This window comes from Dendronephthya gigantea, unplaced genomic scaffold (genome assembly GCF_004324835.1).
Source record: "Dendronephthya gigantea isolate DGI-Jeju-01 unplaced genomic scaffold, DenGig_1.0 000020F, whole genome shotgun sequence".
Classification (NCBI taxonomy): domain Eukaryota; kingdom Metazoa; phylum Cnidaria; class Anthozoa; order Malacalcyonacea; family Nephtheidae; genus Dendronephthya; species Dendronephthya gigantea.
In genome coordinates this window covers 657,824-680,064 of record NW_021163030.1, presented here as the reverse complement: position 1 = coordinate 680,064, position 22,241 = coordinate 657,824, and the positions used below count along the sequence as shown (strand labels likewise).

General features: G+C 35.2%; 8 protein-coding genes across 8 annotated transcripts; 4 read left to right on the top strand and 4 right to left on the bottom strand.

The window, feature by feature from the left end:
- Positions 1–311: 311 nt before the first annotated feature.
- Positions 312–1,632, top strand: LOC114521292. Its single transcript, XM_028541669.1, has one exon. The coding sequence runs from the start codon at positions 430–432 to the stop codon at positions 1,597–1,599; it is 1,170 nt and encodes a 389-aa protein (XP_028397470.1). The 5' UTR covers positions 312–429; the 3' UTR covers positions 1,600–1,632.
- A 251-nt stretch (positions 1,633–1,883) lies between these two features.
- Positions 1,884–5,921, bottom strand: LOC114521291 (ufm1-specific protease 2-like). Its single transcript, XM_028541668.1, has 11 exons — positions 5,761–5,921; positions 5,585–5,675; positions 5,020–5,171; positions 4,629–4,749; positions 4,043–4,144; positions 3,917–3,964; positions 3,746–3,822; positions 3,212–3,515; positions 2,903–2,966; positions 2,757–2,817; positions 1,884–2,300 (listed from the first exon to the last, which is right to left on the bottom strand). Exons 1-11 carry the CDS (start codon positions 5,866–5,868, stop codon positions 2,214–2,216), a joined length of 1,215 nt encoding a protein of 404 aa, XP_028397469.1. The 5' UTR covers positions 5,869–5,921; the 3' UTR covers positions 1,884–2,213.
- A 5-nt stretch (positions 5,922–5,926) lies between these two features.
- LOC114521524 lies at positions 5,927–7,278 on the bottom strand. The gene is made up of 5 exons (XM_028541993.1): positions 7,036–7,278; positions 6,763–6,955; positions 6,418–6,512; positions 6,089–6,305; positions 5,927–5,970 (listed from the first exon to the last, which is right to left on the bottom strand). Exons 1-5 carry the CDS (start codon positions 7,099–7,101, stop codon positions 5,927–5,929), a joined length of 615 nt encoding a protein of 204 aa, XP_028397794.1. The 5' UTR covers positions 7,102–7,278.
- Positions 7,279–8,350: 1,072 nt separating this feature from the next.
- LOC114521523 (A-kinase anchor protein 7-like) lies at positions 8,351–9,057 on the top strand. Its single transcript, XM_028541992.1, has one exon. The coding sequence runs from the start codon at positions 8,368–8,370 to the stop codon at positions 9,055–9,057; it is 690 nt and encodes a 229-aa protein (XP_028397793.1). The 5' UTR covers positions 8,351–8,367.
- A 320-nt stretch (positions 9,058–9,377) lies between these two features.
- Positions 9,378–13,627, bottom strand: LOC114521290. Its single transcript, XM_028541667.1, has 9 exons — positions 13,386–13,627; positions 13,113–13,305; positions 12,768–12,862; positions 12,439–12,655; positions 12,113–12,321; positions 11,937–12,027; positions 10,326–10,432; positions 10,091–10,159; positions 9,378–9,828 (listed from the first exon to the last, which is right to left on the bottom strand). Exons 1-7 carry the CDS (start codon positions 13,449–13,451, stop codon positions 10,428–10,430), a joined length of 876 nt encoding a protein of 291 aa, XP_028397468.1. The 5' UTR covers positions 13,452–13,627; the 3' UTR covers positions 9,378–9,828; positions 10,091–10,159; positions 10,326–10,427.
- A 1,091-nt stretch (positions 13,628–14,718) lies between these two features.
- Positions 14,719–15,438, top strand: LOC114521522 (A-kinase anchor protein 7-like). The gene has a single exon (XM_028541990.1). It carries the CDS (start codon positions 14,719–14,721, stop codon positions 15,436–15,438), a length of 720 nt encoding a protein of 239 aa, XP_028397791.1.
- Positions 15,439–15,816: 378 nt separating this feature from the next.
- On the bottom strand, positions 15,817–19,819 carry LOC114521283. The gene is made up of 9 exons (XM_028541658.1): positions 19,738–19,819; positions 19,465–19,657; positions 19,120–19,214; positions 18,791–19,007; positions 18,464–18,672; positions 18,288–18,378; positions 16,676–16,782; positions 16,442–16,510; positions 15,817–16,179 (listed from the first exon to the last, which is right to left on the bottom strand). The coding sequence occupies exons 1-7, from the start codon at positions 19,801–19,803 to the stop codon at positions 16,778–16,780; spliced, it is 876 nt and encodes a 291-aa protein (XP_028397459.1). The 5' UTR covers positions 19,804–19,819; the 3' UTR covers positions 15,817–16,179; positions 16,442–16,510; positions 16,676–16,777.
- Positions 19,820–19,868: 49 nt separating this feature from the next.
- On the top strand, positions 19,869–22,167 carry LOC114521285 (A-kinase anchor protein 7-like). Its single transcript, XM_028541660.1, has one exon. The coding sequence runs from the start codon at positions 21,072–21,074 to the stop codon at positions 21,789–21,791; it is 720 nt and encodes a 239-aa protein (XP_028397461.1). The 5' UTR covers positions 19,869–21,071; the 3' UTR covers positions 21,792–22,167.
- Positions 22,168–22,241: the final 74 nt, after the last annotated feature.

The following is a 22,241-nucleotide window of genomic DNA, read 5'->3' as shown; positions in this document are numbered from 1 at the left end:
GGAACAGAAAAGTCAGAGTTCAAGAATGTCTAGCCTCCTTTTTATCCTCAACTCCATGTGTGCCATATAGTGTAGTAGAAAAGTGGCATTTAAAGCTAGCAATAAAAGAAGTACTGGTGAATATATGAGGAAGTTCCCAACGAGGGTTGACTTAAATAGCGCAAGAAACGGTAAAATAGGGAACGAAAACGTCAGAAATAAGAATAACATAAGAACAGACATGAGTATTATTTACATTCCATTATCAATCCATCAATCAAATCTTTATAAACATGTTGCATGATTATTTCAGTACAACAGAATAGAATTAGACTGCGCGAAGATATCTTGAAAATATTAGTAAAAAATTATTCTCTGTTGACTATTGTCATTTTGTGATTTTTGCCGTGTTCAAATTACACGACTTAAATTGTTTTTTAACGTTGTAATATGTCTTGCGAAGATGATACCACAGGCGGAATACTACGAAGAAACAAAGTAAAACAAACGCAAAGTGATCTCGACCCACTGGCACTAGCTTTAAATAACTTTTATGAAAACCGGGTTCGTTTAGGACTTGAACGAAAAGAAATATGCGAAGACATAGCACAAGCGGTTTCAAATAAGGTATTAAAAAAAATTGAAACTGCGGACAACAGATTTCGAGAAAAAAGTGTTCTTAGCCAAGGAATACCTCACGATGGTTTACAAGCTGAAGAATCAATCCATTTTGATATGTTAGTCCAGTTATCGTTTGGTAAAAGCAGTGCAGTGTTCTTTAGAAAAGATGACGATGGAGGTCTACATGTGCAACCAGAATCAAGTACAATATGGAAGGATTGTTTGTCAAGAAATGGTTTTCTTTCCGCAGACAAAGTAAATAAAATATTGCGTTACTACGTTGGCAAAGCTGTCAAAGTACTCCATCGTTATATCAGAAAAGGTGCAAAAGAAAAACTTCCTAAAAGATTGCGCAGTATTTCTATGAAAGAAGGGACGGAGATCGTGTTAATTGTCAATAAGGATATCACAATCAATTTATTGCCTGCATTTGTTTTGCCCGATTCTCGTGTTGATCCTGCAAGACAAGATTGTCCGAGTTCATCCCACGTCGTATGTCGACCCTTTCTTGACGATTCTTCAATGAAAATGAGGATGATGTGGAAATGGTGTTTCTTCGTTGCTGAAAAGAACCGCATTCGGGCGCTCGGTGGCCCAAGTTGCCGCGTTCAGTTGTTACGAATTCTTACTGAGATGCGTGACACCCACGAAGGACTGCGAGAGCTTTCTTCGTATCACTTGAAACATGTTTTATTTCACGAAACACAACGTTTGAACGATGTGAATCAGTGGGCAAGCAAACACATTTCTGAGCGTTTTAGAGATTTATTAAAACGTTTAGTCGGATTTCTAGAAGAAGGAAATTTGCCCCATTATTTTATGCAACCACCCGACTTTGAAGCAGTCAATTTACTTGAGGGTATTGATAGCGGAACTTTGAAGGAAATGTCCGGGGCTGTTTTGAGGATACTGCAGGACCCTTTAGAAAGTTTAAGTTGTGAAGGAACTGAGCAAAGACAGTCTTTGTGGCCCTGGGAATTGGAACTTTTATCTCCATAGATTTTTTATAGGTTCATGGACCTTAAATTTAAACTGTTAATGACAACCTTTGTATATGCATGGTTTGATATTCCAATACTAACTGAAGTTCTTGTTAAATCACAAAACCACTGTAGCTATAAATAAATAACACATGTTTATCTGACATATTTAGTGTTCTCAATGTATTCGGTAGTATATGGTAAGGACAATTGCAATTATTATAGAACGCTCTGAAGTCTGACGCTCTCAGTTACGGGTTAATTGCAAGAATCGTATAGTTCATTGAATAATATGGCACGGACATACTGCTGTGCAATATTCATATTAAAATATTGGTCAATTCATAGTTATGGTCAAATTCGCCTGTATCAAGCCATAGTCCCCAGGCCTGTTATTGCGCGCCACATAACGTTCACATGACTATCACGCGGATAGTGATTTTTTCAACCGTTCTAAAAATGCTGGGAGTGAAATAAAATTACATCTTTGGAGCTACAATTATCAAAGAGAATCCCCAATTTAAGAATACTATCTAAGTTCAAGTAAAGTTATTCTTTAAAACGGACTGAAAAAACAACTATCCCGTGGATAGCTCTATCCAGTTTTCGTACAACTGCCCCCATGATTATTATTTATACTTTAACAGGTCTTTGGGGCATGCAGAGATTATAGTGAGCCTGTTGATTCCAGAACATATGGTTTTTCCATCCACACCAACCCTATCGTGAATCAAGAAATAATAAGATATAGCACATAGCAAAAATAAATAATTCATTAGGGAATTGCATGTCTTGTAATTGGTCTTGTAAACCTATGCAGTGAACTGAAACAGACTAAGACTACCTAACTTCCAGAAAAGCGTGTGAAAATTCTTGTGTAACTCCGACGATAGAGTTGTCTGTTCTTATCGGCGTAGAAAACTTACCATCCTACCATCAATTTTTTGACTGCAGGTAGCTTTCCATCTATTTTAGTTCAATGCCAGGTTTACAGAACTATGTACATGAAAAAGATACAGTACGTTGCAAGATAACTATTGGAACAGCGTGTGTCATGCAGTCATCAAATTTGGTTTAGCAACTGCCGGAAATACTCAAGAAAACTCTCGACGTTTGACCTATTTATTGGCAGCGAACTACTTACTGGTCTTCGTTACGAGAGGTATTTGTACTGACCTTATCTAAAATAATTTTCAAATCTTCACCTCCGGTATAATGTGGATCAAGTATTAGGAATCTGGAAGGGAAATTTAAGCTTCGTCTTTACACTGCATTTATCAAACAGAACAGTATCAAATTATATCAGATCAGATCTGACTCACTTTATTTCACCGCTTCTGTCATTAAAACTAACACCAAGTATTGTGTGTGCTAAAACACCACCACCTATTATTGAAGCGAAATAAAATGATGTTAACACATTACAACGTTGTAAACGTAATTCATAGGTGCTTCTGCTTGAAGATGAATATAATACTTACTTATTAATGTGAAAATTGTGATTATTTACTTAGTAATGTGAAAATAAGTACAATACATGAAGTACATTCATGTATACTGACGTCATATCATGCTCGTCCTTGCGTATTGCCAGCCTTGACAGACGGGGGGGGGGGGTGGATAATACTTGCCTATCATAACCGGCGTTCCTTGTGTTTGAAAATGATGTATTAATTCTCTTCCTTTATTTTGCAGCTCGGCTCCACTGTTGACCGCCAATATTTTTGAACTTACATCAAGAAAATAGTCTAAACAAAGATGGACTTCAAATGACCCGATCCACTTCTTCGAGCCGATAAATGATGGCTGTTTATCTCCAAGAGCGACTAAGGCTTCCTGTATTGACCGATGGCCTGGTACTGTTTTGTCTGTGTAACCTTGGTAACGAAACCACGAGAAAATTGTTTGTAATGAACGATAAGCACAGCCCCATTTCTAAAAAACAATGAATAAATATGATTATGCACTTCTACAGATTTTCCTAATTACTAGCAATGACGAATCAAAAGTCAAAAGATCAGCCTCCCTGTTAAAATTGTTTTCTCTGTGTATGGACGCAGATGTGGGAGTTTAGGACATATTCTAAACTCAGGAAGTCTGCTGCAACTAACAGCAATTAGGCGTTTTCATTTCAGATGAAACATTTTCTATGAATATTTACGTACATTATCATCAAAGCCATCTTGCATGTAATGATGATAAGAGTAATATCCATCCACCACAGCCACGTGACTCCCATTGCCTAAAAGATAAAATATTAGATAATAAAACCTCTTTCTTATAAACGATCTTTACTGATCATGAAGTTCGTCAGGAGTTGTCTACAGAATATATACCTGCAGGTTTTAATAGGCATTCATGAGGGTTCACAAGATATGACGAATCTACACAAGAAACAATTAAATACAGTAGTTTCTCATAGAGTTAAACGTATACAATTGGATATAGTAAATATTTTTTACCTTTGGCACGATCGTCTTGAAATATGTAGGCATTGTTTGGATGAAGAGTTGGTCTTCGAGCCGGAAGAAGCAACTTCTTCAGAAGGCGAGATCTTTCGTTTTCTAAAAAAAAACACACCAGAGTTGTGAAAACCATTGGTTTCGTATAGACGAATGCATTGGCACACAAATCATATTGCCTTGGCTTGCATTTCAGTTGGCAAAATGTGGTATCAAATGTTTGAATATCAAATAAACTCATAAGATAACAGTGTTTCCCTCCCTCTGCTACCCTGCTTTGGTACTGTTTTACAGTGTGGGTATATAAACGTTGTTTGTTGCAAATGAAAATTGAGAAATAATCGCACACTTTCTACAAAAAATTAGTCCCGAGTGACAACCCAGATAACCACGGTAATTTATGCTTGAAAATATCAACAGAGTTGATTTTTTAACCCGGTTTATGTAAAACCCATGCTCTAGCCTGGGCTATTGTATTACTCTTTTGTTCATTCTAGCCCGCAAAATATACGTAATTTATGCGATAAAGTTATTACAATAGAATGTAGAACTATATATAGCTAAGAATATAAAAAGCAATAAATACCAAAGTGATTTTCATCAAAAATTTGATCGTTACTTTGTTTCCAAGGATAAATACAGCTCGTTATATATGGAAAATTCGGTGTTTTAAAATGAAAAACTTTTGGAATGCAAAATGTCGAATCCTATATATAGAAATAAGAGACAAATTAAAAAAAAAATACCTGAAAAGTACAAAAGCAAATGAATAGAACAATAAATGCACCAATAAAATATGTTGAGGTAACATATGGCAAAGCATATCTACATATACGAGCATTTTAGCGGCGGTGGGTATGATAAATGTGTTAGGCAGAAGTGAATGCCTTTTGCGTACAAAACGAGGTATTTTAAATGCTGCAGGCCAGCAATACATTTACATAATAATACGTAAATAGATTAACAAGTGCGTTTACCTCAGAGAAAGAGTCAAAGCAGGACACGATTCCCTGAAGTTGATCTTTGATTCCACGAACAAATAAACTTTTTAGACTTGAAATACTGGAGTTAATGGCAAGCATGAGGAGAACATCGACCGCTATCGTAAACTTGATGTAATTACATTCTTCTAAACATCATTAAGCAAAAACAGAAAAGTGAGTGTGTTGTACAACCTTGTCCTAGCAGGCAGTTAGTGAAGTCTTTATTGATGCAGATAATGTCAAATGAGACTGAGGGTGTGAGGAGTATAAATAACTACATACAATATTACAAGTGCAAGCCAGTTAAAATGATACAATTTCAATTATGTTCTTTCCCACTAACCATTTCATACAGTGTATATGTCACAGCAATAACCTAAATATGTTTGTTAAACACAGAACTTACATAATATTCTATTCGCTTTTGCAAATATGTTTGCCTAATTTAATGCAAAATCAATATTGGGTGACTTGACAAGATAATAATGTTTGTTGTCTGTAACTTGGCTATAAAGGGGATATATTAGGACCATGATTAAAATATGATATAGGGACTTACGTTTCTGATATAACATAACTGGAGCATGATTATGACATTTTAGAGTATCATCTTTTGATAATGATTTTACTAGTCGGACGTTCAGAACATCCTAAATGTATAAAAAACATTACTGGTATCTCCTCTCTACCACATCATATATATACAGCACTGGACCTGTTAAAATTGCATATTACCTTTAGTTGTGTTTTTAGACGTTGATTATATTTGGCCTTAGAGGCTTCTTCATTCATGATGATGTCATCAAGAATGTCTTGACATTTCTTGCCTGAACTTTGTGTCATTTCTCCACCAATTAATAATCTGCACTCAGGAAGGTAGAATATAGCATCATGTAATTTATTAACAGAATTGAGTGATTTTCTTGCATAAACCAGAAGAAATATCTAAAAGGCAATAAAATTGTCAGCTTTTTATTTAATTAATGTATTCATAAATCACAAAAAATATTGTTTCACAATGTCTATGTTATTTTAATCTAAAATATTTTCTTAATTGACTTACCTACATCACTTGATTTTTCCACTAAAATATCAAACTTATGATGCAATCTTAGTGTCATGTGTTTGGAAATAAACTCATCATTTATATTATTAAAATACACTTTTGATTCTTCAACGGACTTGGATAGCAGATTGTAAACAAATACACTGTCATCTTCCTCCTCTTTTGAGACTGGATCCAAAACCCATAATATCTGTGTGTTGTCAATCAGATCAGACTATAAAAGCACATCATTATCATAATATTGTTATGAAAACTTGTATTGTGGTGCATAGATAGAATCACATAGTCAAAGTTTAATTAAACTCCATGCATTTGAGATAAAATACCTTCATATCTGCCCCTGAAAATATTTCACTAATTGAAGATGAATCAAGAATTGGTTTACTTTGGGACACAAAGCACACACCACAGATCTTTAAACCTGTTTATGAAATATGTAAAAAAAACCAATTATATTTTCCAATTAGTTCCTCTCTCAATTACACCCCAGGTGCACTGGAACCAGTATTTAAACTTTAAAGATCAGTCAGTCTGGAACTGGAACTAAGTCAACACATATTAATGGTTAAACAACTAACTCACTCCAATTAGTACAATAACGGTGTATCGAATTCGAGGTGACCCCATCAGAAATCATGAACTTCCACAAGATCATCAAAGATTATTATTACCTGTAGGTATCAATGTACAAATTTCAGCAACTTCATGAATCCAGTGAGGAAGTCTATTACTAAAACTTTTCTCAGTATTTTTATCATATGTACATCTAATGCAGCCTACAATATCACAAGATCCATCTGTATTATCACCAATCAGAATACCATAGAATTCTTCACTGCTTTGAGCAGTTTCTGCGTAAAGACGCTGAGAAAACAACAAAATATTAAACATATAAGACATAATTTAGTTATAGTTAAAAGTATCTATTTTAACGAGATACCGACCTTTCGTACATTATAATCGATTTTAAAACTTGTTTTACATTCAACGTCAGCGTTTAAATCCGCCATGATTATTCTTTCCAGGGGGGGGAGTCATGATTAGGATACCATTTCATTTCATTGTAAAAAAATTATTTCAACCAAAGTTCATTGCTATCAAGTTAGTTGTATCACGAGGCTCACGATCTGGCAGTATTTGTTCCACTGTGACCAGATATTTTGATAGATTTTGCAGATTTTACATTCACAAACTTGGGGGTTTCGGTATGAATGTAAAGAATGTATCAAACACAGAAAAAAACATCAACCTGATACAGAACCTTGGTCATTCTGAGGCTCATTCATGCAACCTTGGTGAGAATGAATTAGGGCAACACAATATAAATCAGAAAAAATGTACCACTGTTGATAATCAATGTACAGATTTTGGTTTGAACAGAGATGAAGTTGGTGAAAAAGTGAAAAATAAAGCAAAGAAATTTGTAATAAACAGAAGGGTATAAGAAGTCAGGAGCAAAGAAATAGTGACAATTCTCACCAGTGCTCATCGAAGGTTAATAAATCTGACAGCGATAGCTCTTTTGGTCTCAAAACTTTATTTTCACAAAAGAAGAATGATCATAAAAGACAAAGAAGAGGCAAAAAGATTGTGAAACAAATAAAAGAAGATGGCTCATATGGTTTAGAATGGTTGTTTAGTGAAAAACATGTTAATGACAAGAGCAGGAAGCAAACCAGGAGAAAAAGGAGGAAGATGGATTATGATAAAAATAGGCACACAGTGTGCATATGGCCGCTAACTGGAGGGGAAGAGTGGATCGGAGTGGCTAGCTTAGCAGTTAGTTTTGACAGTTTTGAGCTGGGGCGCTACCGGATCAATGCTATCACACGCTTGACTGCATTTAATTTAGTAAGTTTTCCGAGATCGCTCATATGAATTTTTGTGTCCGCCTGCGTCAGGCGACACTATGGAATCGCCTGAGTCTGATTGATACACAAGCACGCAGTGCTTGAGTCTAGTTAAGCAGTACGTGTTCCTACACGTATTTGTGTCCGACCACAAACGAGTCAGCCCAGGCACAATGAAATGCTCGAGAAAGCAATTGAAAGCTTTCTGTGAGTATAATGGTAGTCTGTAGAAGAACACAAATAGCGAAGTCTATGCACTTTTCTCTTCGCAGTTCTTCGCTAATGGCAGCCCCCAACATGTGGCCGGCGTGGTTAAATCGAAATCACACGAGATAAGCGCGCGCGACGCGTGGTACCTCATGACACGCGTGGTGTAACAAACTTCCTCAATAGATATATAATAGCCAGCCAAGAGGTGACAACATCATGGCGGCTTCCATAGGAAGCGGCCATAAAAATGAATCAGAAGATGAGGACTGGAATAAGGTAGTAAAGAATAAAAAGAGAAGACCAAATCATTTTGTTGCCATCCGTGTATTAGATTCTAAGATTCATCTTGCCGCTAAAGAATTTCAAGAAACAGTTTTAAAAGAAAATGAAAAGTTGAAACCAGCATTAATTCCTTTAATCTCACTACACATAACAATGGCTGTGATGCATTTAGATGATCCTTTGATAGAAATTGCAAAAGATTCTTTAGAAATGTGCAAGGAAAAAATAAATGAAGCTCTTGCAGATGTTAATTTTAGATTAACATTTTGTGGGGTTGGAAACTTCAATAATCAAGTAGTTTTTGCAAAGATTCAAGAGAAGGAACAAATTGAATGCTTGAAGACCATTAATAGTGTGATTACTGAAACATTTCAGAAAAATGGGATTTGTCTTAGTAATAAGAGGGAATATAACCCACATTTGACATTGATGAAATTATCAGGAATGAGTTCACTTGGAAAAAGTGGAATAAGGAAAGTGGAAGAAAAAGTTTATGCATCCTCAGTTGATTCATACTTTGGCAATGAAATTGTAAGAAATGTTTATTTGTGTTGCATGCATGGGGATAAGGAAGATGATGGTTTTTATAAATGTCTATCAACAATAACATTTTCTAAAGCCTGAAATGAGTGAATCTAAGAGTGACAAATAATAAAACAATTAAGATTTAAAAAATAAATGTGAGAAATTTGAAAAATCAATGTTGTTGTTAATATGTTGTGAAAGGTAGTCTACAGTTGCATAAAAGTTGTCTGTAGTTGAGTAATTGTGTGGGTTAAGTTTGGTTTTATATGTCAAGTCATTGGTTGTTCCTCTGTGCACAAAAGAAATGAACAGTTGGAATACAAACTTATGTGTGTACTTTGCTTGTTGCCAAAGAAGAAAACGAGGCTAAAAATCCATAGTATTACCAGTGGCTCTTGCAACTATTAAAATTCATTTGTATTACTTTAAAACTGCATTGTTAAATTTAAGCGATATAAATTATTTAATGTACTCCCTTTTAGCAACAAAATATATTTTACAAACACAGAAAAATCTACAGTTGCATTCACGCCTATTACTACAGCAATACAGGTGTATTTTTAACATCCCTATTTTATTCTAAAAGCATGAAATGTTGAAAATTAAATTTTCTAATCGATCGCATCTCTTTATCTCTTTACATCAAATGACTTCCCATACATCTTTGCGGTACGGACAGTTTAGTTGCAATTTTTTCGACCCGAACCACCGACATGGGTTTTACATCCTCACATAAGACTTCCATGTCATGATCCATATTGCCGTTCATTTGTGAATCCACCTGTATTGCGGGTTTATCCTTTGGTGTTGGGAACCCATTTATTAACAACCCTGTTTCATAATCAATGCCGTTGGGCTTCCGTGAAGAACCTGCAATGCGAGCACAATTTAGAAGATATAACATAACAAAAGAGAAACGATTTAACATAACAAAAGACCCCTTGTACACACATGAACTATTTAGGGCGTGATTTATACTCCCTCCAACTTAGCTAGTCCCTTGTCACTTTATAAATTGTATGTCCCAAACTTCGCGTGTTGATAGGAGGCGGCCTGGCGGGCCCGCTTTTTAAAACTTTAATATTTGTTTTTTATTTTCTGTATGAAACTTTTTATACAATGAAAACTATACCACTGCACAATCTTTTCACTTCTCTATTAAAATCGTCCTCGTCATGACTTCTTTTCAGATTTTGTCCACCTGAAGTAAAATATGATTTGAGTACTAACTAGAAATGCACTCTGGTGATGAAAAGGCAGCCTTGGCCTAACATTCGTTATATTTTATAATAAACAAGGCTGAGTTTTAGATAATTGTAGAATGGCAGTAATTAGAAATAAAAAATCAAGATAAACTGTAATGTTACCTGGATAAAAGTTTGTTGTTTGGAATTGAGAGAGATACTGTACGCTGTGTTCAAAACCACACAAGGAAGCAACATCTAGTGGCGTTTGTCCATCTTTATTCATCAAACTAGAAACAGCAAGAAAAAGTAAACTTCACAAGCATGGTAAGTTTCACAAGCATGCTTCTTCAAAGTAGAAGCAAATTACATCAGTGGTAGCAAAATTATACGAATTATAAAGAAGTAAAAAGCATTCTATATCCCAGCCGACAATTTCAAAAAATACAAGACAAAAGTCAAAATCCGAAGATTAACATCTTAAAACCCAAAGTAAAGGTTAACACAAGACAAGGATGAGTTCATGATATTTCGCTTTTACTACAAAATCATCATCAGACTAATAAAATCGAAATATTAGGAACTCATCTGTGTCTTGCGTTAATGCGTTAACCTAAATTTTGGGTTTCAACTTGTTAATCTTCGAATTATAGGAAAGTAAGAATTATCATATTTTAGAAAGTTCATTTCGGGGATGTCATCATTACTATTGGTCATAATATCACAAACAGCTCTCTGCCTAGAAGCCTCGTTTTCGTCATAACGAAAGACGTATTGTGAGGCTGATAGGCTATTAAGCAAACGTTACTTGTCACAATTATTATAGAAGTATAGAGTAACTTGTCATGCACACAAGACATGCTAAAGGTGAGAAAGCCTATAAATAACCGAAAAATCTAATTAGGAATGTCAAATGTCAAAACAGCAAACCTCGACCTGAGGAAGAAACTATTTTCCTCTCGGAGAATTTTTGTAAATAGTACTTTTCACATTAAGAAACACCCCCCCCGCAATGTCCTAAACATTTCCCTCTTTGTTGCTCCGTATTAAATGCGAGTCAACCAGCAAAAAGTTTGGGGTTTTTTGAGGTTCTGCGGGTTTGACTTTTAATTCAATTGACTTATTGGTCTTATTAATTCATCTTTGACCAAACAGCCTAGTTTCTATTCTTAAGCACGGAACCTTAACTGCAAACAATTGACTCTACCGATGTCTACCGATGACTTTTTTACCCAATAACTTTGTTTCGATTTTATAGACAGATAAAGCGAGCCAATTGTCGGTAATCAACGGTATGGTCTATTACACTATTTGTAGTCCTGTTGAGCGCGAAATACGGGTATATAACACAAACACAAGGCTATTAGGTCAAAAATGAATAAACGGAGTTACTGTTTCTACAAGTCCTGGGACACCCACGCCCAATCCTTAGTCCACTTCACTCCAAAGGTAAGAATCCCAGGGAGAAACCCAAGGGCAAGAATCCCAGGGTGTAACATCAAAGGCAAGAGTCCCAGGGTGGACACCGAAGGCAAGAATCCCAGGGAGGACCTACAAGGGCAAGAATCCCAGGGAGGACCTACAAGGGCAAGAATCCCAGGGAGGACACCAAAGGCAAGAATCCCAGGGACCCCCAAGGGCAAAAATCTCTATTCGCTTTTGCAAATATGTTTGCCTAATTTAATGCAAAATCAATATTGGGTGACTTGACAAGATAATAATGTTTGTTGTCTGTAACTTGGCTATAAAGGGGATATATTAGGACCATGATTAAAATATGATATAGGGACTTACGTTTCTGATATAACATAACTGGAGCATGATTATGACATTTTAGAGTATCATCTTTTGATAATGATTTTACTAGTCGGACGTTCAGAACATCCTAAATGTATAAAAAACATTACTGGTATCTCCTCTCTACCACATCATATATATACAGCACTGGACCTGTTAAAATTGCATATTACCTTTAGTTGTGTTTTTAGACGTTGATTATATTTGGCCTTAGAGGCTTCTTCATTCATGATGATGTCATCAAGAATGTCTTGACATTTCTTGCCTGAACTTTGTGTCATTTCTCCACCAATTAATAATCTGCACTCAGGAAGGTAGAATATAGCATCATGTAATTTATTACAGAATTGAGTGATTTTCTTGCATAAACCAGAAGAAATATCTAAAAGGCAATAAAATTGTCAGCTTTTTATTTAATTAATGTATTCATAAATCACAAAAAATATTGTTTCACAATGTCTATGTTATTTTAATCTAAATATTTTCTTAATTGACTTACCTACATCACTTGATTTTTCCACTAAAATATCAAACTTATGATGCAATCTTAGTGTCATGTGTTTGGAAATAAACTCATCATTTATATTATTAAAATACACTTTTGATTCTTCAACGGACTTGGATAGCAGATTGTAAACAAATACACTGTCATCTTCCTCCTCTTTTGAGACTGGATCCAAAACCCATAATATCTGTGTGTTGTCAATCAGATCAGACTATAAAAGCACATCATTATCATAATATTGTTATGAAAACTTGTATTGTGGTGCATAGATAGAATCACATAGTCAAAGTTTAATTAAACTCCATGCATTTGAGATAAAATACCTTCATATCTGCCCCTGAAAATATTTCACTAATTGAAGATGAATCAAGAATTGGTTTACTTTGGGACACAAAGCACACACCACAGATCTTTAAACCTGTTTATGAAATATGTAAAAAAAACCAATTATATTTTCCAATTAGTTCCTCTCTCAATTACACCCCAGGTGCACTGGAACCAGTATTTAAACTTTAAAGATCAGTCAGTCTGGAACTGGAACTAAGTCAACACATATTAATGGTTAAACAACTAACTCACTCCAATTAGTACAATAACGGTGTATCGAATTCGAGGTGACCCCATCAGAAATCATGAACTTCCACAAGATCATCAAAGATTATTATTACCTGTAGGTATCAATGTACAAATTTCAGCAACTTCATGAATCCAGTGAGGAAGTCTATTACTAAAACTTTTCTCAGTATTTTTATCATATGTACATCTAATGCAGCCTACAATATCACAAGATCCATCTGTATTATCACCAATCAGAATACCATAGAATTCTTCACTGCTTTGAGCAGTTTCTGCGTAAAGACGCTGAGAAAACAACAAAATATTAAACATATAAGACATAATTTAGTTATAGTTAAAAGTATCTATTTTAACGAGATACCGACCTTTCGTACATTATAATCGATTTTAAAACTTGTTTTACATTCAACGTCAGCGTTTAAATCCGCCATGATTATTCTTTCCAGGGGGGGGAGTCATGATTAGGATACCATTTCATTTCATTGTAAAAAAATTATTTCAACCAAAGTTCATTGCTATCAAGTTAGTTGTATCACGAGGCTCACGATCTGGCAGTATTTGTTCCACTGTGACCAGATATTTTGATAGATTTTGCAGATTTTACATTCACAAACTTGGGGGTTTCGGTATGAATGTAAAGAATGTATCAAACACAGAAAAAAACATCAACCTGATACAGAACCTTGGTCATTCTGAGGCTCATTCATGCAACCTTGGTGAGAATGAATTAGGGCAACACAATATAAATCAGAAAAAATGTACCACTGTTGATAATCAATGTACAGATTTTGGTTTGAACAGAGATGAAGTTGGTGAAAAAGTGAAAAATAAAGCAAAGAAATTTGTAATAAACAGAAGGGTATAAGAAGTCAGGAGCAAAGAAATAGTGACAATTCTCACCAGTGCTCATCGAAGGTTAATAAATCTGACAGCGATAGCTCTTTTGGTCTCAAAACTTTATTTTCACAAAAGAAGAATGATCATAAAAGACAAAGAAGAGGCAAAAAGATTGTGAAACAAATAAAAGAAGATGGCTCATATGGTTTAGAATGGTTGTTTAGTGAAAAACATGTTAATGACAAGAGCAGGAAGCAAACCAGGAGAAAAAGGAGGAAGATGGATTATGATAAAAATAGGCACACAGTGTGCATATGGCCGCTAACTGGAGGGGAAGAGTGGATCGGAGTGGCTAGCTTAGCAGTTAGTTTTGACAGTTTTGAGCTGGGGCGCTACCGGATCAATGCTATCACACGCTTGACTGCATTTAATTTAGTAAGTTTTCCGAGATCGCTCATATGAATTTTTGTGTCCGCCTGCGTCAGGCGACACTATGGAATCGCCTGAGTCTGATTGATACACAAGCACGCAGTGCTTGAGTCTAGTTAAGCAGTACGTGTTCCTACACGTATTTGTGTCCGACCACAAACGAGTCAGCCCAGGCACAATGAAATGCTCGAGAAAGCAATTGAAAGCTTTCTGTGAGTATAATGGTAGTCTGTAGAAGAACACAAATAGCGAAGTCTATGCACTTTTCTCTTCGCAGTTCTTCGCTAATGGCAGCCCCCAACATGTGGCCGGCGTGGTTAAATCGAAATCACACGAGATAAGCGCGCGCGACGCGTGGTACCTCATGACACGCGTGGTGTAACAAACTTCCTCAATAGATATATATATAGCCAGCCAAGAGGTGACAACATCATGGCGGCTTCCATAGGAAGCGGCCATAAAAATGAATCAGAAGATGAGGACTGGAATAAGGTAGTAAAGAATAAAAAGAGAAGACCAAATCATTTTGTTGCCATCCGTGTATTAGATTCTAAGATTCATCTTGCCGCTAAAGAATTTCAAGAAACAGTTTTAAAAGAAAATGAAAAGTTGAAACCAGCATTAATTCCTTTAATCTCACTACACATAACAATGGCTGTGATGCATTTAGATGATCCTTTGATAGAAATTGCAAAAGATTCTTTAGAAATGTGCAAGGAAAAAATAAATGAAGCTCTTGCAGATGTTAATTTTAGATTAACATTTTGTGGGGTTGGAAACTTCAATAATCAAGTAGTTTTTGCAAAGATTCAAGAGAAGGAACAAATTGAATGCTTGAAGACCATTAATAGTGTGATTACTGAAACATTTCAGAAAAATGGGATTTGTCTTAGTAATAAGAGGGAATATAACCCACATTTGACATTGATGAAATTATCAGGAATGAGTTCACTTGGAAAAAGTGGAATAAGGAAAGTGGAAGAAAAAGTTTATGCATCCTCAGTTGATTCATACTTTGGCAATGAAATTGTAAGAAATGTTTATTTGTGTTGCATGCATGGGGATAAGGAAGATGATGGTTTTTATAAATGTCTATCAACAATAACATTTTCTAACAGCCCTGAAATGAGTGAATCTAAGAGTGACAAATAATAAAACAATTAAGATTTAAAAAATAAATGTGAGAAATTTGAAAAATCAATGTTGTTGTTAATATGTTGTGAAAGGTAGTCTACATTGCATAAAAGTTGTCTGTAGTTGAGTAATTGTGTGGGTTAAGTTTGGTTTTATATGTCAAGTCATTGGTTGTTCCTCTGTGCACAAAAGAAATGAACAGTTGGAATACAAACTTATGTGTGTACTTTGCTTGTTGCCAAAGAAGAAAACGAGGCTAAAAATCCATAGTATTACCAGTGGCTCTTGCAACTATTAAAATTCATTTGTATTACTTTAAAACTGCATTGTTAAATTTAAGCGATATAAATTATTTAATGTACTCCCTTTTAGCAACAAAATATTTTTACAAACACAGAAAAATCTACAGTTGCATTCACGCCTATTACTACAGCAATACAGGTGTATTTTTAACATCCCTATTTTATTCTAAAAGCATGAAATGTTGAAAATTAAATTTTCTAATCGATCGCATCTCTTTATCTCTTTACATCAAATGACTTCCCATACATCTTTGCGGTACGGACAGTTTAGTTGCAATTTTTTCGACCCGAACCACCGACATGGGTTTTACATCCTCACATAAGACTTCCATGTCATGATCCATATTGCCGTTCATTTGTGAATCCACCTGTATTGCGGGTTTATCCTTTGGTGTTGGGAACCCATTTATTAACAACCCTGTTTCATAATCAATGCCGTTGGGCTTCCGTGAAGAACCTGCAATGCGAGCACAATTTAGAAGATATAACATAACAAAAGAGAAACGATTTAACATAACAAAAGACCCCTTGTACACACATGAACTATTTAGGGCGTGATTTATACTCCCTCCAACTTAGCTAGTCCCTTGTCACTTTATAAATTGTATGTCCCAAACTTCGCGTGTTGATAGGAGGCGGCCTGGCGGGCCCGCTTTTTAAAACTTTAATATTTGTTTTTTATTTTCTGTATGAAACTTTTTATACAATGAAAACTATACCACTGCACAATCTTTTCACTTCTCTATTAAAATCGTCCTCGTCATGACTTCTTTTCAGATTTTGTCCACCTGAAGTAAAATATGATTTGAGTACTAACTAGAAATGCACTCTGGTGATGAAAAGGCAGCCTTGGCCTAACATTCGTTATATTTTATAATAAACAAGCTGAGTTTTAGATAATTGTAGAATGGCAGTAATTAGAAATAAAAAATCAAGATAAACTGTAATGTTACCTGGATAAAAGTTTGTTGTTTGGAATTGAGAGAGATACTGTACGCTGTGTTCAAAACCACACAAGGAAGCAACATCTAGTGGCGTTTGTCCATCTTTATTCATCAAACTAGAAACAGCAAGAAAAAAGTAAACTTCACAAGCATGGTAAGTTTCACAAGCATGCTTCTTCAAAGTAGAAGCAAATTACATCAGTGGTAGCAAAATTATACGAATTATAAAAGAAGTAAAAAGCATTCTATATCCCAGCCGACAATTTCAAAAAATACAAGACAAAAGTCAAAATCCGAAGATTAACATCTTAAAACCCAAAGTAAAGGTTAACACAAGACAAGGATGAGTTCATGATATTTCGCTTTTACTACAAAATCATCATCAGACTAATAAAATCGAAATATTAGGAACTCATCTGTGTCTTGCGTTAATGCGTTAACCTAAATTTTGGGTTTCAACTTGTTAATCTTCGAATTATAGGAAAGTAAGAATTATCATATTTTAGAAAGTTCATTTCGGGGATGTCATCATTACTATTGGTCATAATATCACAAACAGCTCTCTGCCTAGAAGCCTCGTTTTCGTCATAACGAAAGACGTATTGTGAGGCTGATAGGCTATTAAGCAAACGTTACTTGTCACAATTATTATAGAAGTATAGAGTAACTTGTCATGCACACAAGACATGCTAAAGGTGAGAAAGCCTATAAATAACCGAAAAATCTAATTAGGAATGTCAAATGTCAAAACAGCAAACCTCGACCTGAGGAAGAAACTATTTTCCTCTCGGAGAATTTTTGTAAATAGTACTTTTCACATTAAGAAACCCCCCCCCGCAATGTCCTAAACATTTCCCTCTTTGTTGCTCCGTATTAAATGCGAGTCAACCAGCAAAAAGTTTGGGGTTTTTTGAGGTTCTGCGGGTTTGACTTTTAATTCAATTGACTTATTGGTCTTATTAATTCATCTTTGACCAAACAGCCTAGTTTCTATTCTTAAGCACGGAACCTTAACTGCAAACAATTGACTCTACCGATGTCTACCGATGACTTTTTTACCCAATAACTTTGTTTCGATTTTATAGACAGATAAAGCGAGCCAATTGTCGGTAATCAACGGTATGGTCTATTACACTATTTGTAGTCCTGTTGAGCGCGAAATACGGGTATATAACACAAACACAAGGCTATTAGGTCAAAAATGAATAAACGGAGTTACTGTTTCTACAAGTCCTGGGACACCCACGCCCAATCCTTAGTCCACTTCACTCCAAAGGTAAGAATCCCAGGGAGAAACCCAAGGGCAAGAATCCCAGGGTGTAACATCAAAGGCAAGAGTCCCAGGGTGGACACCGAAGGCAAGAATCCCAGGGAGGACCTACAAGGGCAAGAATCCCAGGGAGGACCTACAAGGGCAAGAATCCCAGGGAGGACACCAAAGGCAAGAATCCCAGGGACCCCCAAGGGCAAAAATCTCTATTCGCTTTTGCAAATATGTTTGCCTAATTTAATGCAAAATCAATATTGGGTGACTTGACAAGATAATAATGTTTGTTGTCTGTAACTTGGCTATAAAGGGGATATATTAGGACCATGATTAAAATATGATATAGGGACTTACGTTTCTGATATAACATAACTGGAGCATGATTATGACATTTTAGAGTATCATCTTTTGATAATGATTTTACTAGTCGGACGTTCAGAACATCCTAAATGTATAAAAAACATTACTGGTATCTCCTCTCTACCACATCATATATATACAGCACTGGACCTGTTAAAATTGCATATTACCTTTAGTTGTGTTTTTAGACGTTGATTATATTTGGCCTTAGAGGCTTCTTCATTCATGATGATGTCATCAAGAATGTCTTGACATTTCTTGCCTGAACTTTGTGTCATTTCTCCACCAATTAATAATCTGCACTCAGGAAGGTAGAATATAGCATCATGTAATTTATTACAGAATTGAGTGATTTTCTTGCATAAACCAGAAGAAATATCTAAAAGGCAATAAAATTGTCAGCTTTTTATTTAATTAATGTATTCATAAATCACAAAAAATATTGTTTCACAATGTCTATGTTATTTTAATCTAAAATATTTTCTTAATTGACTTACCTACATCACTTGATTTTTCCACTAAAATATCAAACTTATGATGCAATCTTAGTGTCATGTGTTTGGAAATAAACTCATCATTTATATTATTAAAATACACTTTTGATTCTTCAACGGACTTGGATAGCAGATTGTAAACAAATACACTGTCATCTTCCTCCTCTTTTGAGACTGGATCCAAAACCCATAATATCTGTGTGTTGTCAATCAGATCAGACTATAAAAGCACATCATTATCATAATATTGTTATGAAAACTTGTATTGTGGTGCATAGATAGAATCACATAGTCAAAGTTTAATTAAACTCCATGCATTTGAGATAAAATACCTTCATATCTGCCCCTGAAAATATTTCACTAATTGAAGATGAATCAAGAATTGGTTTACTTTGGGACACAAAGCACACACCACAGATCTTTAAACCTGTTTATGAAATATGTAAAAAAAACCAATTATATTTTCCAATTAGTTCCTCTCTCAATTACACCCCAGGTGCACTGGAACCAGTATTTAAACTTTAAAGATCAGTCAGTCTGGAACTGGAACTAAGTCAACACATATTAATGGTTAAACAACTAACTCACTCCAATTAGTACAATAACGGTGTATCGAATTCGAGGTGACCCCATCAGAAATCATGAACTTCCACAAGATCATCAAAGATTATTATTACCTGTAGGTATCAATGTACAAATTTCAGCAACTTCATGAATCCAGTGAGGAAGTCTATTACTAAAACTTTTCTCAGTATTTTTATCATATGTACATCTAATGCAGCCTACAATATCACAAGATCCATCTGTATTATCACCAATCAGAATACCATAGAATTCTTCACTGCTTTGAGCAGTTTCTGCGTAAAGACGCTGAGAAAACAACAAAATATTAAACATATAAGACATAATTTAGTTATAGTTAAAAGTATCTATTTTAACGAGATACCGACCTTTCGTACATTATAATCGATTTTAAAACTTGTTTTACATTCAACGTCAGCGTTTAAATCCGCCATGATTATTCTTTCCAGGGGGGGGAGTCATGATTAGGATACCATTTCATTTCATTGTAAAAAAATTATTTCAACCAAAGTTCATTGCTATCAAGTTAGTTGTATCACGAGGCTCACGATCTGGCAGTATTTGTTCCACTGTGACCAGATATTTTGATAGATTTTGCAGATTTTACATTCACAAACTTGGGGGTTTCGGTATGAATGTAAAGAATGTATCAAACACAGAAAAAAACATCAACCTGATACAGAACCTTGGTCATTCTGAGGCTCATTCATGCAACCTTGGTGAGAATGAATTAGGGCAACACAATATAAATCAGAAAAAATGTACCACTGTTGATAATCAATGTACAGATTTTGGTTTGAACAGAGATGAAGTTGGTGAAAAAGTGAAAAATAAAGCAAAGAAAATTTGTAATAAACAGAAGGGTATAAGAAGTCAGGAGCAAAGAAATAGTGACAATTCTCACCAGTGCTCATCGAAGGTTAATAAATCTGACAGCGATAGCTCTTTTGGTCTCAAAACTTTATTTTCACAAAAGAAGAATGATCATAAAAGACAAAGAAGAGGCAAAAAGATTGTGAAACAAATAAAAGAAGATGGCTCATATGGTTTAGAATGGTTGTTTAGTGAAAAACATGTTAATGACAAGAGCAGGAAGCAAACCAGGAGAAAAAGGAGGAAGATGGATTATGATAAAAATAGGCACACAGTGTGCATATGGCCGCTAACTGGAGGGGAAGAGTGGATCGGAGTGGCTAGCTTAGCAGTTAGTTTTGACAGTTTTGAGCTGGGGCGCTACCGGATCAATGCTATCACACGCTTGACTGCATTTAATTTAGTAAGTTTTCCGAGATCGCTCATATGAATTTTTGTGTCCGCCTGCGTCAGGCGACACTATGGAATCGCCTGAGTCTGATTGATACACAAGCACGCAGTGCTTGAGTCTAGTTAAGCAGTACGTGTTCCTACACGTATTTGTGTCCGACCACAAACGAGTCAGCCCAGGCACAATGAAATGCTCGAGAAAGCAATTGAAAGCTTTCTGTGAGTATAATGGTAGTCTGTAGAAGAACACAAATAGCGAAGTCTATGCACTTTTCTCTTCGCAGTTCTTCGCTAATGGCAGCCCCCAACATGTGGCCGGCGTGGTTAAATCGAAATCACACGAGATAAGCGCGCGCGACGCGTGGTACCTCATGACACGCGTGGTGTAACAAACTTCCTCAATAGATATATATATAGCCAGCCAAGAGGTGACAACATCATGGCGGCTTCCATAGGAAGCGGCCATAAAAATGAATCAGAAGATGAGGACTGGAATAAGGTAGTAAAGAATAAAAAGAGAAGACCAAATCATTTTGTTGCCATCCGTGTATTAGATTCTAAGATTCATCTTGCCGCTAAAGAATTTCAAGAAACAGTTTTAAAAGAAAATGAAAAGTTGAAACCAGCATTAATTCCTTTAATCTCACTACACATAACAATGGCTGTGATGCATTTAGATGATCCTTTGATAGAAATTGCAAAAGATTCTTTAGAAATGTGCAAGGAAAAAATAAATGAAGCTCTTGCAGATGTTAATTTTAGATTAACATTTTGTGGGGTTGGAAACTTCAATAATCAAGTAGTTTTTGCAAAGATTCAAGAGAAGGAACAAATTGAATGCTTGAAGACCATTAATAGTGTGATTACTGAAACATTTCAGAAAAATGGGATTTGTCTTAGTAATAAGAGGGAATATAACCCACATTTGACATTGATGAAATTATCAGGAATGAGTTCACTTGGAAAAAGTGGAATAAGGAAAGTGGAAGAAAAAGTTTATGCATCCTCAGTTGATTCATACTTTGGCAATGAAATTGTAAGAAATGTTTATTTGTGTTGCATGCATGGGGATAAGGAAGATGATGGTTTTTATAAATGTCTATCAACAATAACATTTTCTAACAGCCCTGAAATGAGTGAATCTAAGAGTGACAAATAATAAAACAATTAAGATTTAAAAAATAAATGTGAGAAATTTGAAAAATCAATGTTGTTGTTAATATGTTGTGAAAGGTAGTCTACAGTTGCATAAAAGTTGTCTGTAGTTGAGTAATTGTGTGGGTTAAGTTTGGTTTTATATGTCAAGTCATTGGTTGTTCCTCTGTGCACAAAAGAAATGAACAGTTGGAATACAAACTTATGTGTGTACTTTGCTTGTTGCCAAAGAAGAAAACGAGGCTAAAAATCCATAGTATTACCAGTGGCTCTTGCAACTATTAAAATTCATTTGTATTACTTTAAAACTGCATTGTTAAATTTAAGCGATATAAATTATTTAATGTACTCCCTTTTAGCAACAAAATATATTTTACAAACACAGAAAAATCTACAGTTGCATTCACGCCTATTACTACAGCAATACAGGTGTATTTTTAACATCCCTATTTTA

What these genes read in the sequence shown, in the direction of transcription:
- LOC114521290 (XM_028541667.1), bottom strand. Translation starts at nt 13,451, where the DNA reads ATGGCGGATTTAAACGCTGACGTTGAATGTAAAACAAGTTTTAAAATC. An exon ending in TTTCAGGGGCAGATATGAAG is followed by an intron (nt 12,656 to 12,767) that starts GTATTTTATCTC and finishes GTGCTTTTATAG; the next exon opens with TCTGATCTGATTGACAACAC. An exon ending in GGAAAAATCAAGTGATGTAG is followed by an intron (nt 12,322 to 12,438) that starts GTAAGTCAATTA and finishes ATTGCCTTTTAG; the next exon opens with ATATTTCTTCTGGTTTATGC.
- LOC114521285 (XM_028541660.1), top strand. Translation starts at nt 21,072, where the DNA reads ATGGCGGCTTCCATAGGAAGCGGCCATAAAAATGAATCAGAAGATGAG.
- LOC114521291 (XM_028541668.1), bottom strand. Translation starts at nt 5,868, where the DNA reads ATGACACAAAGTTCAGGCAAGAAATGTCAAGACATTCTTGATGACATC. An exon ending in GCTTTGACTCTTTCTCTGAG is followed by an intron (nt 4,750 to 5,019) that starts GTAAACGCACTT and finishes TTCTATATATAG; the next exon opens with GATTCGACATTTTGCATTCC. An exon ending in TCAAGACGATCGTGCCAAAG is followed by an intron (nt 3,965 to 4,042) that starts GTAAAAAATATT and finishes TTTCTTGTGTAG; the next exon opens with ATTCGTCATATCTTGTGAAC.
- LOC114521283 (XM_028541658.1), bottom strand. Translation starts at nt 19,803, where the DNA reads ATGGCGGATTTAAACGCTGACGTTGAATGTAAAACAAGTTTTAAAATC. An exon ending in TTTCAGGGGCAGATATGAAG is followed by an intron (nt 19,008 to 19,119) that starts GTATTTTATCTC and finishes GTGCTTTTATAG; the next exon opens with TCTGATCTGATTGACAACAC. An exon ending in GGAAAAATCAAGTGATGTAG is followed by an intron (nt 18,673 to 18,790) that starts GTAAGTCAATTA and finishes ATTGCCTTTTAG; the next exon opens with ATATTTCTTCTGGTTTATGC.
- LOC114521522 (XM_028541990.1), top strand. Translation starts at nt 14,719, where the DNA reads ATGGCGGCTTCCATAGGAAGCGGCCATAAAAATGAATCAGAAGATGAG.
- LOC114521523 (XM_028541992.1), top strand. Translation starts at nt 8,368, where the DNA reads ATGGCGGCTTCCATAGGAAGCGGCCATAAAAATGAATCAGAAGATGAG.
- LOC114521292 (XM_028541669.1), top strand. Translation starts at nt 430, where the DNA reads ATGTCTTGCGAAGATGATACCACAGGCGGAATACTACGAAGAAACAAA.
- LOC114521524 (XM_028541993.1), bottom strand. Translation starts at nt 7,101, where the DNA reads ATGGCGGATTTAAACGCTGACGTTGAATGTAAAACAAGTTTTAAAATC. An exon ending in TTGTACATTGATACCTACAG is followed by an intron (nt 6,513 to 6,762) that starts GTAATAATAATC and finishes TTTCATAAACAG; the next exon opens with GTTTAAAGATCTGTGGTGTG. An exon ending in GGAAAAATCAAGTGATGTAG is followed by an intron (nt 5,971 to 6,088) that starts GTAAGTCAATTA and finishes ATTGCCTTTTAG; the next exon opens with ATATTTCTTCTGGTTTATGC.